At 38.1% G+C, this 16,577-nt stretch overlaps 1 protein-coding gene and 1 pseudogene across 4 annotated transcripts in view; one reads left to right on the plus strand and one right to left on the minus strand.

Annotated features, from left to right (window-relative positions):
• FKBP15 (FKBP prolyl isomerase family member 15) overlaps window positions 1-16,577 on the minus strand; it is a 58,531-nt gene that overhangs the window by 27,078 nt on the left and 14,876 nt on the right. For 2 of the 4 annotated variants that reach the window (XM_049636026.1, XM_049636019.1), the window contains exons 3-11: window positions 15,324-15,408; window positions 14,806-14,875; window positions 10,967-11,041; window positions 10,540-10,638; window positions 8,069-8,218; window positions 7,242-7,310; window positions 5,348-5,494; window positions 2,941-3,083; window positions 2,388-2,463 (exon numbers count right to left, since the gene is read on the minus strand). In XM_049636026.1, coding sequence (XP_049491983.1) covers window positions 2,388-2,463; window positions 2,941-3,083; window positions 5,348-5,494; window positions 7,242-7,310; window positions 8,069-8,218; window positions 10,540-10,638; window positions 10,967-11,041; window positions 14,806-14,875; window positions 15,324-15,408 — 914 coding nt within the window. Of the gene's footprint in view, window positions 1-2,387; window positions 2,464-2,940; window positions 3,084-5,347; window positions 5,495-7,241; window positions 7,311-8,068; window positions 8,219-10,539; window positions 10,639-10,966; window positions 11,042-14,805; window positions 14,876-15,323; window positions 15,409-16,577 lie in introns of those variants that run through there. The other 2 variants (XM_049636031.1, XM_049636040.1) reach the window with 2 other exon arrangements.
• On the plus strand, window positions 7,687-7,808 carry LOC125928265 (uncharacterized; annotated as a pseudogene).

Consider the following 16,577-nt stretch of genomic DNA (forward strand, 5'->3'; position numbering starts at 1 on the left):
TGATTTGAAACTATTTCTTCTACAAAATAAGAATTAAATATTTCTTGCCAAAGAAAGCACACACGGGTCACAATTAATAATAGCAGTAAAAAATAATTCCCTGTATGTTGGAATGAACACAGGGGTTCCACATGTATTACCTTATTATTTCAATCAAGTCTCCCACCAGGTGTAATTCTTCTCATTTTACAGGTGAAAAACTATATACAGATCAAGGGAAAGAGGCATTGTAGATGACAGTACCCTCTGAAAACCCTGGGAGAAATTCAGCAAATAGATGTTCAGAAAAGATTTGGGGAAAGAAGGAAACAGGAGCTCTTTGTTCCAAATTCAGGTTCATATAACTCTGACTTGGCATTGACTACACACTAGTCCCTGTGCTAGAAGCCTCTATATCTGTTCAAGTGCAGCCTTCAGAGTGGAGAGTACATACCCTGAGGGTATATATGATGATCTATTGGGCATAAAAAGAAATGACCATAACCTCTATTTTTGGATTATTTTAAGCGGTTATAAACATAAGATATTAAACTTATTTATTACAGGGATGGACAGTACTTTATACAATTTGTAAACAGATATATATTGGGTGCATGTTCTCATTTTTTTAACTGATCAGAGGGACATAATCAAAGAAAGCCGGGCCCGTCAAAAGAGGACTAGATATACCATATCCACACAGTGGCATAGCCCGATCTAGAGATTAAAAAAAGAACGAGGAAGCTTTCGGTATGCTAACACGGAAAGATACTGTTACATATACCATAATGTAAAAAGCATGGAGGACAACACATATACTATGCCATTTTTTGTGAAAGGATGGAAAAATAGGATATACATTCCTATTTGTTTGCAGCTGCATTAAAAACATTAAAAGAATATATATGAAACTAATAAAAGCAGTTACCTAAAAGGAGAGGGAGATGGGATGGGGTAGATGGGGCTAGGGGCAGGAGTGAATCTTCGCAATGTATATCTTCTTGTATTGTTTTGATCATTATCAAAACATATGAATGTAATCACCTATTCAAAACAAAAAATAAAAACTTAAATGTAAAAAGAAAGAAGAAGATGGTGAGTTTTGCCTCAATTAAAAAAAAAAAAAGAAAAAACTATTGGGGCGCCTGGGTGGCTCAGTCAGTTGAGTGTCCGACTTCGGCTCAGGTCATGATCTCACAGTTTGTGAGTTCGAGCCCCGCGTCGGGCTCTGTGCTGACAGCTCAGAGCCTGGAGCCTGCTTCGGATTCTGTCTCCTTCATTCTCTGCCCCTCCCCACTTGTGCCCTGTCTGTCAAAAATAAATAAATGTAAAAAAAAACAACAACAACTGTAAAAGACAAAAGAAAATTTTTTAAAAGTTTGAAGACCAAGTGTCTACTGGAAGTTACTGAAGCTTAGAAACAGGTGACAACAATAGCTCTGCCTAGAAAGTACCAGAGAACCCACACTAAATAATTTTCATGACCGTTTGAAGATCTGAGGTTATCATTGTTTTTCAATTTTCTTAATTCTCTGGCTTCAAGTTTTGGGGTTCTGGAGATCACTCGTTATACATACCAAATCAATTATTTGTTTAATAATTCCTGCTTTAGGCTGATTATAAACAAGTAAACCAGGGCCAGAGAGAAATTAATCATCAGTTTCACTCTACGCAATTATCTTGTTTCCCAGCATGGAGGCGAAGGCCCCAGGGCTTTCATCTCATCCTCATGCGGCAAACTCAGATGCCTTCACCGACCAGGCAGGGCAGCAGTCAAGAACAGTGTTCATGCTCCCAAAGGCTTTCAAATCCAAATTCTACTACAACCGTATGCTAGTCTTCTCATCTTGCAGTCAGAGAAACACAGAGGCCCAGTGACTGCCTCAAAGTCAACTAGTTGGTGAATTAGTGCAGGATTCGTCTAAGACAATGAAAGCGTGAAGCCACACATTGTTAGCAGTAATCATGATAATAACAAGAGCTAATGTTAAGTGAACGCTTACAGTATGCCATACACAATGCTAACACCTCCACAGACATTATTTTATTTAAACTTCATAAAAATCTCTTAACTATAAAGTGAAGGCATACTTTATGTAGGCTCTAAGCTTAGTGCTTTACAAACAGATCACAAGAACCCTTTAAAGGAACTATGAGAATTATATCCACTTTAATAATGAAGAAGCTGAGGACTAGAAGTTAGATAATTTTCTCAAGGCCACAAGTTTACCAGAATAAAGATCTGAACACAGGTCTGTCCTTGTAGAAGCCCAAGCTAATTTATACTAATTTCCAAGGAAGGGGAAATTAATAAAATAGTGAACTTTTTTTTTTTTTGTCTATCCTACCCTAGGCACATGAAACCTTTCAGCAGACTTGGGGTGAGGGAGACAGACTTGCATACTCACTGTATTTACTGTCAGCTGTTCATTGAGGGAGTTAGATTTGATACGAAGAGCCGGCTCCCTGAAAGTAACACACATGCTAAGATAAAAAAAAAAAAATCCCAAATCCATAATCTTAAGTCTCAATCATATTAGATAAGCAAACTGTTTTTGAAAACATTTGTCAATTCACTTGCTGTGAAAGAGAATTTTAATCATTCTTCAGTTTGCACAATCTCTGAAAGTTGGTGAAAATGAATAATTTTCCATTCAAATTGTTTTGATTATTTCCATTTTTTTCCCCTTGAGTATGTGCTTTATGTTTATGCCTTTTACTCAATTTTCTTCCATGGTCTGGCAGGTATTCATATACATCTGAGTTAGTGGTTTAAAAGACTGTATTAATCAATTCTTTGTCAGAAAAATCTTCAAGCAAATATTTTCCCCACTTCCCTCATCTCATTTTTTCCCAATTATTTAAAATTATTTTAGTTTGCAACTACACCTTATTTCTTAACCCCTCTACAGATCGCTTCTATGGACAATAAAAAAGCATGATACAACTTCAGGATCTTACCCTGATTTGAAAGGCACCGATGTAGGTGGTGATACAACAGGGTCAGCAGAGAGGCTGTCCGCACCTGGTATGGGAGAAGGGGCGGCGGAATCGCGGGAGCTAACGCTGTGCCCATCAGAGCCAGAATCTCTGGCAAACTTGACCTGGGAAGAGATCAACCACAGGTGGAACAGGCTACAAAAAAGAGATCCTGCCTTCTCTGCCCTCCTTTCTTTTACTTATTCTTCACTACACAAGTCATTACCCGTTCCCTTGTAGCAAATCAGAAAATGTAGACAAGCCAATCATCATCTCCATCATCATCATCATCCGTAATCCAACCACGACACAATAACACTGCTAGAGTCTGTGCAGTGTTTCACATCTATGTGTTTGTATATTTTTTACAAAAAAGGGACCATATTGTTTTGAAACCTGCTTTGCTCACTCAGTAATACATTTCCATGTTACTAAATTACCAATCTACAACATCATTTTTAACTACTTAAGAGTATGTCTAACTTCAAGGGTCATACCCATACCTGCTATTATCTAGAAGAAAAAGTCTCTAAAAGACTATGGAAACCGAAGTCTTAAATATGTTGCTACAAAATTTATTTCACCAATTCCTAGTTGTTAGACATCCAGTTCATTTCTAATTTCCCTGCCACATCATAAACAATACTTCTATGAATGACTTTTTATCTATATCTTTGCACATAATCTTTCCCAAAGTATAAATTCCCAGAAGTTAAACAGTTGGAGAAAAGGTATGTTCATTTTTAAGGCTTCTGGTATACACCACTACATTTCACACCACAAAGGGTGAACTCGTCTCTCTCTACTCCACAAGTAGTGTGTAATGTTCTCTTGATGCTCATCACACTGGGTATTATCATTCTGTATCAGCCTGGTCAATTTATTAAGCATGTCAATTTGTAATTCATTGATTATTAGTAATATAGAGTATTTTTTTCCTCATGGTTACAAAATGCCAGTCTTAATGGATTCAAATTGGTTTGCTATCTTTTTTTTTTTAAATGTTTATTTATTTTTGAGACAGAGTGAGAGAGACACAGAGTGTGAGCGGGGAAGGGACAGAGAGAGAGGGAGACACAGAATCCAAAGCAGACACCAGGCTCAGAGCTGTCAGCACAGAGTCCGACGTGGGGCTTGAAATCACGAACTGTGAGATCATGACCTGGGCCGAAGTCAGACGCTTAACCAAACTAAGCCACACAGGTGCCCTGGTTTGTTATCCAAGACCAGTCATGACTTCCTCAAAGTCAAAGGAAAACTCAGAATATAAAAGCTGTGGAAAAGGCAGCTCAAAGCACATCAGTAAAAGAAGGCTGGAATGACTCAGCAGAGATAAAGGTGTTCAATTAGGAAAGTCCTTGAGAAGAAAAGCATATCATTGGTTGCAGCAGAAAGAACAGCCACAGTGAAGATAATCATAATTTTTATTTTGTATATTATATTTTATAGTCACAAACACTAGCACACCTAACAAACACAATGTAAAAGCAAACAAGGTCTTTTTTTTTTTTTTTGGAGGGGAGCATTAATTTATTTAACCACAATTTGTTACAAATTTTATTGTAGAAATTCTACATATTCACGATAAAAATTTTGGAGAATGTACAAAAGAAAAGTTTCTGAACTCCATTTCCATTCCCCAGAAAAAGTCACTTTTAATCATTTTTTTTAACATTCCAGAAATTTCCTATGAAGATATGGGCAATATACATGTATCTATCTGTATAGATACAGACATACATATATACATGTGTATGACTGTATATATACATTTTTATGTTTGTTCATAAATATTTTATATATTTACATACACATGCATACACGAGATCATACTATCCATACTAATTTGCAACTTGCTTTTTTCACTTAACAACAGATTTTGCATATTCTGTAAGAAATGCATAAAAGTCCACTCCATGAAAAACCGTAACTTACCAGTTGCTTAATGATGGATATTTTATTTCCAGTTTTTACTATTATAAACAACATGGCAGAGAGAGGAAGCTAAGTATCTCTATCTATGTACAGATATCTTTGCATTATTATGTAAACATAGAGACAAAATAAATTAAATTTGTAGCCATGGAAATACTAAGGCAAAAATCACATACATTGGATAGGAACCACTATTTTACAGACAGAGTAAAAAAGTTAGTGTAGAGAACTAACTTGTTCAGTCACTACCTCTTCTAGACTCAACAGAGCACCAGGAAGGACATAAACCTTGGTCTTTAGATTACAAAGCTGTAGCTCTTTCCAACTATACCATTTCTTTAAAAAATAAAAAATAAAATAAAAAGTCTTTGAACTTGTTTTTCAAACATATTTATTCATTTTACTTAATGGCAAAAAGGACTCATCAAACACAAAACAGCACAATTTCACTCACCCGCCTCATCTCCACCTCGTACACCAGGATTGAGTCTGGCGACTGAGTCCATCCGGTTACCCCTTCAGAGCCGGCAGCACAGGCTGGAGGGATGACAAGCAACCGCTTCCCTCCTTTTTTCATGCCCAGCATCCCATCCTCCCAGGCCTTCAGGAATCAGACAAGAGGAAAAGCTTATCAGATACAAGCCTTCTCATAAGACAAAATGAAGTGCTGGGATTAGGATCCTCTCATCCACACTTTCAGATTTGGACCTCTAAAGATCCTAGAGAGAGATCAAGTTCAACTATTCCCCTTGCCAACCCCCCCCCCCCGCCACCGGTTATAAGAATATCTAGAATACTGCTTCTATTCACTTGTAAAAGCCAGCATATTTGGGGCTAGATGAAATACACTTATCTTAGATAATGAGAGAAACTGGAGGAGAGAATGGTATTAAAAGAGAAATAATTTGCAACTACGTGGATGGAACTAGAGGGTATTATGCTAAGCGAAATTAGTCAGAGAAAGACAAATATATGACTTCACTCATATGAGGACTTTAAGATACAAAGAGATGAAGGAAGCAAAAATAATATAAAAACAGGGAGGGGGACAAAACAGAAGAGACTCATAAATATGGAGAACAAACTGAGGGTTGCTAGAGAGGTTGTGGGAGGGGAATGGGCTGAATGGGTAAGGGGCATTAAGGAATCTACTCCTGAAATCATTGTTGCACTATATGCTAACTAACTTGGATGTAAAGTAAAAAATAAATAAATTTTTAAAAAGAGAGAAATAAAAGCTATCATTCATTAAACACATTTTCCAAGTACTCTGGTACGTGCTTTACTTGGACTGTGTTGTTTAATCCCTAAAATAACCTCATAAGGTTAGAAGCATTATCCCCATTTTACAGATAAGAAAACTGAGGCTTAGGGAGGCTTAAGTAACTAACCCAAGATCAAATTGTTAGTGAATTGTTAAGCCAAGATGTAACACTAGATCTATCTAGCTTTAAAGGTCAGGCCTTAACTCCTATGATCTATAAGAAAGTCTCCAAAAGATTCTAAGAAAAGGAGTGATAAACAAAGCTATGAAGAAAACCAAAAACCTTTTTGTCACTTGAGTGGCAATGAGTACTTTTACCAATGAGTACTTTGTAACACCTCAACATTCCTGACACAATGATAGCCCACATTTGTAAAATACTCTGAATTTTATAAAACACTTGCACAGTTGGTAAGGAAAAACTTCACAGTGTGAACCCAAGTCCTCAGACTCCAATCCCAGTGTTCTGCCTGCTATATCATAGCTGCTCACGATTGGAAAATGCTGATTCAAAGCATCTCAGACAGATAAAAATCACCCAGTATGATACAGTTCTAGAAGAAACAGTTTCACTTCTCTCCCTATAAGGCTACAAGAAGGACTTAATAATTTCCTCACAGTAACACAATGAAAAAGAAACAGTAGGAATTAAAGAAATGTCTTCATCTTCGCCTGAGTGGCTCAGTTGGTTAAGCATCCGACTTCCGTTCAGGTCATGATCTCACAGTTCATGAGTTCGAGCCCCGCGATAGGCTCTGTGGTGACAGCATGGAGCCTGGAGCCTGCTTTGGATTCTGTGTCTCCCTCTCTCTGCCCCTCGCCAGCTCGCACTCTGTCTCTCTCTCTCAAAATAAGCATTAAAAAAAAAAAATTCTTAAAAAAAAAAAAGTCCCCATCTTCAATATATTCTCATAGGTTAAATTTTCCCATGTAGTTTTCCAGATCACGTGGAACTTTTTTTTCCTACTTTTTAACCACACCTTTCTGGACTCAATGCACCCAGGCTAGAAATTTCACAAATTTAATCTAAATTAAGCCCACTGCAACTAATAAAGCCATACAAAGAACACAGTTAACACTGTACCTTGATGACTTTTCCTGATCCTAATTTCAGGCGAAGCAGCTTATCTTTGTTAGCAGTAGAATCCAAAACCTGCAATTTGATCAAAGCAAATGAGGTCAGCCAATTTCCAAAAATAATAGTAATAATAATAATAATAATAATAATGTGATAGTCAATATAGATCAGCACAGTATTCCTGGAATAAGGAATGTCAAATATACTGGGCAGGGGCAGGTGGGGGGGGGGGGGTAGTTCTTAAAAGACCCAAAAAGAAGGGACCACATCATGGCTAAATTGGGACTTGAATGTCCATTTTTTTTGACTTAGTCTAAAGTTCTTTCTATCACATCATACTGGTTTTGAGAGCGTAATGATATTAAAACACAAAAGTCCATTCTATTTCCAGTATCTATTACACAAAAAAAACAAAGAAACAATTGTAAGGAAAGTCTAAAAAGAAGTTTTAAGCTTTGTGCAGTTGGCAGTATCATAGCCAATGAGGTTTATCTGAGGTGTGATTATTGCTAATACAAGTTTTAAGACCTAATCCCATCAGAATAAATTCAAGTTTGAAACCAGTATAGAAGGACAAAGACATACACACAAACCATTACCAAAAGTGATACTTAGGAGGAAACTGGTTTCCATTCTAAATAGATGAGACCAGGTGGCACTGAACAGATTGAACATATTAGCATTTCATGACTATACACCAAAAGCAGTCAGAGCAGGGTCCCTGAAAGATTTCTATTTGCCAAGAGCAGCAACTCACAGCAGTAATGCTTTACATATGAAGAGCCCTCATGCTATTTCAGTTACAAAAGCACTTGCAGGCTACCTTTCCTTACCTGGCCCAGCACATGATTCTGAAAGAGCCAGCTGGTATAGGCCACTTCCAAAGAATCTCCAACTTCTACAGCAGGGCCCTCCACTACAACGAGGTCCTGGCAGAGCACTGCATCTAGGGAGGGGGTGCTATTGCACTTGGCAATGCACACCTGTGAGACGAAATCAAAGCAGCATAAACTTAGTTCGAGCTCAGGAAATATTATCGTTAATGCTCTTTTCTAAACAGTGCTGTCCACTAACAAAACTGATTACGTGTTTAGGAATAAACCACTCTGAAGTCAGTAATCCTGCCAGGAATCGAAGTGCTTAAGAGTAAGGCTTTGGAGTCAGACTGTCTGGGTACAGATCTGGGCAACTGCCACTTATTAACTTATGGCCTCAGCCAAATAACTTAACTCCTGTGAACCTTATTTCATACAGGTTATTTTGTAAAATGGAGATAAAAACTCTGCAGTTAAGTTATACAACTTAGTTAATACAAATACAGTATTCGTATCTGTAGTTACTATCTGTAGTTGTGTCTGGAGTATCTGTAGTTAATACAAACACAGCACTCGGCACAGTGCCTGGCAAAGAATAGTAAGTACACAAAAAGCATTAGCTAGCATTACTCTGATGATTTTACTATTTCAGTGTTTAGGAACCTATGAAAGAAAGGAGAGCTTCTACAACACTTTCAAAAGGCATTTCTAAAGACAAACTAGAAAAAAGGCCATTTACAAAATCATGCTGCATTCCCAGAATTTGCATCTTCGCTACTTACAGATTTAGTCATATTATCTTAGCACAAATCTTAGACAAAAGAGTCAGACACATCTTCATGAATAATTATGGTCATTTTTAAACATGATACACATGAAAAATTTGCTACTCATTTTCTTAAAAGAAAGGTTTTACGGGGTACCTGGGTGGCTCAGTCAATTAAGCATCCGACTTTTGATCTTGGCTCAGGTCATAATCTCATGATTGGTGAGTTTGAGTCTTGTATCAGGCTCTGCAGTTAGTGCTGAGCCTGCTTGGGATTCTCTCTCTCTCCCTCTGCCCCTCCCTGCTCACTCAGTCTCTCTCTCTCTCTCAAAATAAATAAATAGAGTTAAAAAACAAGATTTCATAATTGCAATCAATTACAATGAGACATCATTTTTTACCAAGCAAACCAGACTAAAAGAAAAAGGTGATTCTAAATGTTGGCAAAGGTATAGTGAGAGAACAGATATGAATGTGAAATATTATAATCTCTCTGAAAAGCAGTATGCCAAATTGTCTATAGAACCAAAAAATATTTGGACTCTTTGACACAATCTTCCACATCTAGAAATCTAGCGCAAGTAAATAATCAGGAAAAAAAAAAGAAGACACAGACTTATATACAACAATGCTTGCTACAGTATCATGTCAGACTGAAAACAACCTAAATGTCTAAAAGTAAGGGAATGGTTAAATAAATTCAAGAACATTCATACTATGCAGCTTTCAACAATATTTCCAAATAATTTTTCATGAGGTGGGGAAAAACGCATTATACATTGTTAAAAAAAATAAGCAAAATATTGAACTCTTAAAGGAGTATGCCCATTTACATATATTACCCATAGAAAAAGGGAAACAGGGGCCTGGGTGGCTCAGTCTGTTAAGCTTCTGACTTAGTTTCAGCTCAGGTCATGATCTCATGGTTCGTGAGTTTGAGCCCCGCATTGGGCTCCATGCTGGCAGTGCAGAAACTGCTTGGGATTCCCTCTCTCCCTGTCCTTCCCTCCCTCACGCTCTCTCTCTCAAAATAAATAAATAAACTTAAAAATAAATAAATAAGGGGCGCCTGGGTGGCTCAGTCAGTTAAGCATCTGACTTCAGCTCAGGTCATGATCTCACAGTTCATGGTTTTGAGCCCCACATCAGGCTCATGTCAGCTGACAGCTGAGAGCCTGCTTCGGATTCTGTGTCTGCCTCTCTCTCTGCCCCTTCCCACTTGCACTCTCTAAAAAAGAAATTAAAATGTTAAAAAACCTTATAAATAAATACATAAATAATTTTTTTTTTTAAGAAAAAAAGAAATCTAACATATTAATAGTGGTTCCTTCGGGCACTAAGATTTCAAGTGATTTTTTAAAAAATGCTTTTCTAAATTTTCTACAAGGATCATATAACATTATAAAAGTTCTTTTGAAACACTATTTTTGAAAGATAGTTTTATTTATCCCTTAAAATAATTTATAAAGTGAAAAATGTTTGAAAGAAGTTTGCATTAAGCCTTTTTGCTCTGAAAGTCACATTTTCAAGCAATTTCAATAAACATTCCTATTATTTCTCTGAGCCACAACAAGCTCAAGTGACAAATTTAGTGGTTTTTTTTTTTTTTATGCTTGTCACTAACAACACATAGCAGATTATAAGTTTTCCATATAGTTTCCTAAATCAAGAGAAATCCAAACTAGTGTTTGGCTTTTCACAATAAGAATAAGATGGTATTTACCTGTTTATTGAACTCCACAGCAGCCTTTTCCGACTCAAACATGATGGACCAGTTTTGTCTCTGGTCATCATAAAAGGTGCTATAGTTATTGGGCCGAACCTGGGGAAAGGAGAGATACTAGGATAACCCAACCACAGGTAGCACAGTGCATCATCTGACTGCCTAAACTCATTGAGAAGGGCCTTGACTGAAGTGGACCCAAAGAGAGATAGGGAACTTTCTTCTTCCCTCCTGCCCTCCACCAACCACCCTTGGTCCATTTCCCAGAAGGCAGGCAAGAGACTTTTTCGACAGGCTCTGTTAAGACATCCACACAGACGTCCAGGGGCTGAAATAGTAGATCTAATTCCTACCAGGTACGCACAGACCAATCTCTCCTATAAACCCTTCCCAAAGGAGCTAATGATTCCAACATGGGAAGTCTTACCATGAGCTCAAAGTTCAGATGAATCCTGGCAACAGTAACTGGCTGTTGTTGACTGATATAAAGAAGAATCCTATACTGTATTCAAGTAAAGATAGGCAGAAAAAAAAAGAGAATGGAAGTTAAAAGGCAATACAAAATCAGCAGTAAGATGTCAGGGGCTGTGCTTCAAAGAGGCATAAAACTCAAAACTCAGTTGACTGCTGAAAGCTTCGATTTTAAATTATATCCATTTTAATTGCTTCTCATTTTGGCCTTATTCTTTTACTGTAATTAGCAATGCCTTTATTTTGTCGGTGTTTCCATTGGTATGAGGGGTGACAAGAGATCTACAAATGGTCAACAGGTGCATAGAAAGATGCTCCACATCATTAGTCATTAGGGAGATGCAAATTAAAACCACAAAAAAGTACCACTTCACACCAACTAGAATGGCCATTTTTAAAAAAGGAAAAATAATGAAATAGTGGCAAGGTATTAGAGAATTTGGAACCCTCACATACTGCTTATGAAAACGTAAAACAGTACAGTTGCTGTGGAAACAGTCTGGCAGCTCCTCAAAAAGCTAAACAGAATCACCATAAGACACAGCAATTTCACCTTTAGCGCATCCCCCAAAGAGCTGAAAATAGATAATCACCAATGTTTACTGTACTATTATTCACGACAGTTGAAAGGGAGAAACTACCAAAAATGTCGATCAACTGATGAATGGATAAACAAAATGTGTTACCTACATACAACAGAATATTATCCAGCCCTGAAAAGGCATGAAATTCTGATAACATGCTACAACATGGATAAATCTTGAGAACATTACACTAATTGAAATAAGCCAGACATAAAAGGACAAATGACAAATATTGTATGATTCCGCTTATATGAAATATCTAGAATAGACAAATTCATAGAGACAATGTAAATTAGAGGGATGCCAGGTTGGCTCAGTTAAGTGTCCGACTCTTGGTTTAAGCTTAGGTCATGATCTCACAGTTTGTGAGATCAAGCCCGTCAGGCTCTGCACTGACAGCACAGAGCATGCTTGGGATTCTCTCTCTCTCTCTCTCTCTCTCTGCCCCTCCCTCTTCCTCCCTCTCTCTTAAAATAAATAAGTATTAAAAAAAGGAAAAGATTAAAGATTACCAGGGGATATGGGAAGGGAGAATGGGAAGTTTGTTTAAAGGTGACAGAGTTTTTTGTTTGGAGTAATGAAAAAGTGGAAATAGACAGTGGTGAACACTGCTCAGTATCATGAATGTACTTAATGCTATTGAACTGTGCACTTAAAAATGGTTAAAATGGCAAATATTTTCTCTCTTTTTTAATTTTTATAATTTTATTTATTTTCACAGAGAGAGAGACAGAGTGAGCAGGGGAGGGGCAGACAGAGAGAGAGAGAGAGAGAGAGAGAGAGAGAGAGAGAGAATTCCAAGCAGACTCCACACTCTCAGCACAGAGCCCGACACGGGGTTGGAACCCACAAACTGTGAGTTCATGACCTGAGCCAAAACCAAGGGTCAGACACTTAACTGAGACTGAGCCACCCAGGTGCTCCTGAAAATATTTTGTTTCATTTATATTTACCACCCCCCCCCACACACACACACACACATACACACAAAATCATAGTTACGCAAATAATTACAATTCAATTCCAGAGGGGAGGGAAGAACTTGGGGGCTCACATACAATCTGGTACCAGAAAGTACTTTCTTATCCTATGTTAGGCAGATAGAGTGAGGGGCTGATCACCTCAATCCAATCCAATTATAGGCTGAACTGGTTAGGGAAGATTCATAGATTTATCAAGAGTTGATCTACTTCTGGGTTGTCTCTATCTCAAGCATTATCTTCCCTGACTTTTGATTAAGAACCTAGAAGGTCTCTGACTCCTTGGTCCTGAAAGTTCTGCCCATCAGACATTCTGAGCTGGGTTCTCCTCCCCCTTAAGTTCAAAATCTAGCAAATGTATTGAGATGAAAGTTGTTGCTTGCTGCTTATTACAGGTACTCCCCCTACAGTAGGACTTTATCTCCTATGCACCACAAGATGACAGAAGTTTCCCTCTGCCTTTCTGGCACAGCCTCTGGACTTCCACGCCACCCCAGAATTCTGCAAATGTCCCATGGGGAAAAACTAATCTTGTGTTTGGAGCTCCTCTAGCTTCTGCCAGTATCTCTTTCCCCCAAGAGGTCTCTCTGATTGGGCCATACCTGATGCTTGGTCCACCCCTAGGCACATCAGCAAAAGAACCAAGAGAAGGAAATACTTGGCTCATCGGCTTTTCCCTCTTTGAAATTTTAGTTCCTCTAGTCCACGTCTTTTCTAGAGCTCTCCAGTGAATTTTAAAATATAATTTTTGCAATTTACCTGCTTTTTTTACAATTGTTGCAGTGGGAATTGCTGCTTGCCATAACCTACTGCATCTTACCGGGGCTGAAGGCTGGTGGAGTCTCAATACCAGATTTTTAAAATCCAATGGCAACTCCTAATGAATTAATACATCTGGATAATAATCATGGATGGCTACTACATAACAAAATTAGGGATAATTAGACACTATGTACCTCTGGATGAGAGAATGAAAGATTTAAGGGACATGGTAGCCAACTGCAATGTATGGACCTTATTAGATCCTGATTAAAACAAACTAAAAAAAAAAAAAGAGAGAGAGAGAATCAGGTAAATCTGAACACTAGCTGGTAGTGAATGAGATCAAAAAATTATTGTGGGTTTTTTTAGGTGATAATTGAATAATGGCTATGTTAGGAAAAAGATCTTGGGATATATACTAAAGTATTTACAGGTAAAATTGTATGCTGGAGATGTAGTCAAAATAAGACTAAGAAGAAGGAAGACAGGCTGGAATTAAGATGAACTAAGAAGAGGGGAGCCTGAGTGGCTCAGTCAGTTGAGTGTCTGACTCTTGGTTTCTGCTCAGGTCATGATCTCATGGTTGTGACGCTGTCCATGGAGACTGCTTGGTATTCTCTCTCTCCCTGTGCCCTGTCCTAGCATGCGCTCTTTCTCTCTCTCAAGATAAATAAATAAACATTAAAAAAAAGAAAACGATGGAACAAGATTAATAACTGTTAGAACCTAGTAATGGGTTTCGGGGGGTTCATTATTCTAGTCCCACAATTTTTATGTGTGTTTCCAAATTTCCAGTTAGGCTTTTTTGTTTGTTTTTAATACAAATGAGTGTTGTCTATTACATTAGTTACCTGAACAGGCCATCTTATCTAGGTCTCTGAGTGTCTCAGGAGCATGGCCCTTAGTTCACTGGACCTCTGAAATTCCATAATTTCTTGGGCTGCTCTCACCAACGTTTAAAATGTTCTGGAGCAGAACTTGAAGCTAGAGACAACCCACACAAGGAAATCAAGTCTCAGGGCTGCTAGCCATATCTTCTTTTTGATCCAAACCAATAGTATTCTGTGTGATCAACTACCCAACTCATTGTCAAACTTTCAAAGGATAAACACCAGTCATTAATTCAGGTGTAAAGACAGAATGCTCTAAGTAGAACACTAAGTGTTGTTCATTACCTAACAAAGGATTGTCCTTAGTAAATGGTTTACTCTAAAACTCTCCAAAGTCTTAAGCTAGTTCCATAACACAAAGGTCAAACTTAAAAGACTGAATGGTTGCTTTGTTTTAATGCACAATAGTAAGCAACACAGGACTATAACTATTACTATGTACCTTGTATTAAAAATTCACATTCAATACAAACAAACAATCATTCTAATCCTCTGATACGTGAGACACTGGGCAAGCGTAGGTACAAACCAGCTCAACAGTATGATCTGGGACACCTGAAAACACACAAGAGTTCTCACCTCTCTGGCTGTGTGGTTCCCCAGGACTGCAGCACCAAACTTGCCCTGCTTTACATACTGACCGTTTGTGCTAGAGAAGCAAGAAAAATAACAGGTATTACTAATAATTCTTTAAACTCAGCTTTCTCTTCTGCCATGTAGAAGTGGGGAATCTAGTCATTCAGTCTCAAGAAGACAACACAGGTGAGCAGTTTGTAATTTAAAGCTCTTCTACAACTTCTTTACTCTCTAAATATCTATTCATAATATCTCAGTGAAGTGGCTTTCTTTCAGCACTTAAGAAGGCAGTTGTTGAGGGTACAAGCACTTCCTAGTACACAAGGTATACAAGATAACGGCTTTTCAGGGTTTTACATACCGAATTCTCGAACTGAAATGTTCAAAAGCATTACTGATACTTCGCCTGTGGAAGGACTGTGCAGCCTAACTGCAGTTTATTTCACAATGAACAGAGGCTTATTGAGAAAAGATGGGCACCTAACCCCACCGCCAGAGAGCACTCCTTCTCAGCTACTTACTATCGATACGCATGGACTGCAGTTGCAACCAATACGGTGGAAGTGCCTGTTGTACTGGGTGCTGGTTTTGGTGTTGCCGGATTTCCTGAAGACGAAGAAAAAAACAAAAGATGTCATTCATGTCTTTGCTGAAACTGATTTTAACCACTAAAGCGGCTTCAAAATTCTTGTTTACATTTTACAGTTAAGTGGTACAGTGCTTTCATGACCATTAGCCTTATCTGATCTGCAAAACAACCCTATGACCTCATCTGGGGATGAGGACACTGAGGCTCTAAGCACCCCAGTGTCTTACACAATGATAGCAGCAAGCCTAGGACTAGAATCCAGGACTCTGCCTCCACTCCAAACACAGCAAAGTCCTATCCCATCTACTTCCTTTTCTCCAATATTTGGCCAGCTATAATAAACATAAATAAAGTTATTTCTCCTGCCCTTATTTTGGGTAGAAAATTTATGATGATACTCAGGTCATATCCATTACTTAACTTTTGCAGGGTACAGGGTCACATTAGTGTTTTAAAACAGTATATTTAGGGGTGCCTGGGTGACTCAGTTGGTTAAGCATCTGACTTCAGCTCAGGTCATGATCACATAGTTTGTGAGTTCAAGCCCCGCGTTGGACTCTGTGCTGACAGGTCAGAGCCTGAAGCCTGCTTCAGATTCTGTGTCTCACTCTTTCTCTGCCCCTCCTCTGCTCACGCTCGGTCTCTCAAAAATAAACATTAAAAAAAATTTTTTTAAATAAAACAGTATATTAAGAGAAAATTGCATATTTACACTCACCACATGAATGTGGGGAGAACACTGGTAAAGGCAAGAAACCAAGAACTTACTTTCAAAAGTATCCTTGCTTGATTTCTTTCTTTCTTTTTGTATTGTTAAAAAGATGACAAGTTTAAAATGGAGTCACTTATGCTAAAGCCCCAGGGCACCAAACGGAGACTAACTCATAGTTTTGGCTCTCCCTGAAACAGAATCTTAAACCAGTTAATCAGGAATTCCCAGCTCAGCACAAGTCAGACAATCTGCATAATAGACCCCTGCCACCCACTAAAGGAAAGTAATCCTGCAATAGCGATCTTGCTTTTTTGCCTCCTGTAACTTCCTCGTTCCTACTTCCTTCTCTCTGTGAGTCCTTTTCCTTCAACTCCTCAGAGCTCCTTTCTATCTGCTAGATTGGAGGCTGCCCAATTTTATGAATCACTGAATAAAGTCAGGAAGATCTTTAAAATTTATTCAGTTGAATTTTGT

The sequence above is a fragment of the Panthera uncia genome, chromosome D4, assembly GCF_023721935.1.
Source record: "Panthera uncia isolate 11264 chromosome D4, Puncia_PCG_1.0, whole genome shotgun sequence".
In the NCBI taxonomy this organism is placed as follows: Eukaryota; Metazoa; Chordata; class Mammalia; order Carnivora; family Felidae; genus Panthera; species Panthera uncia.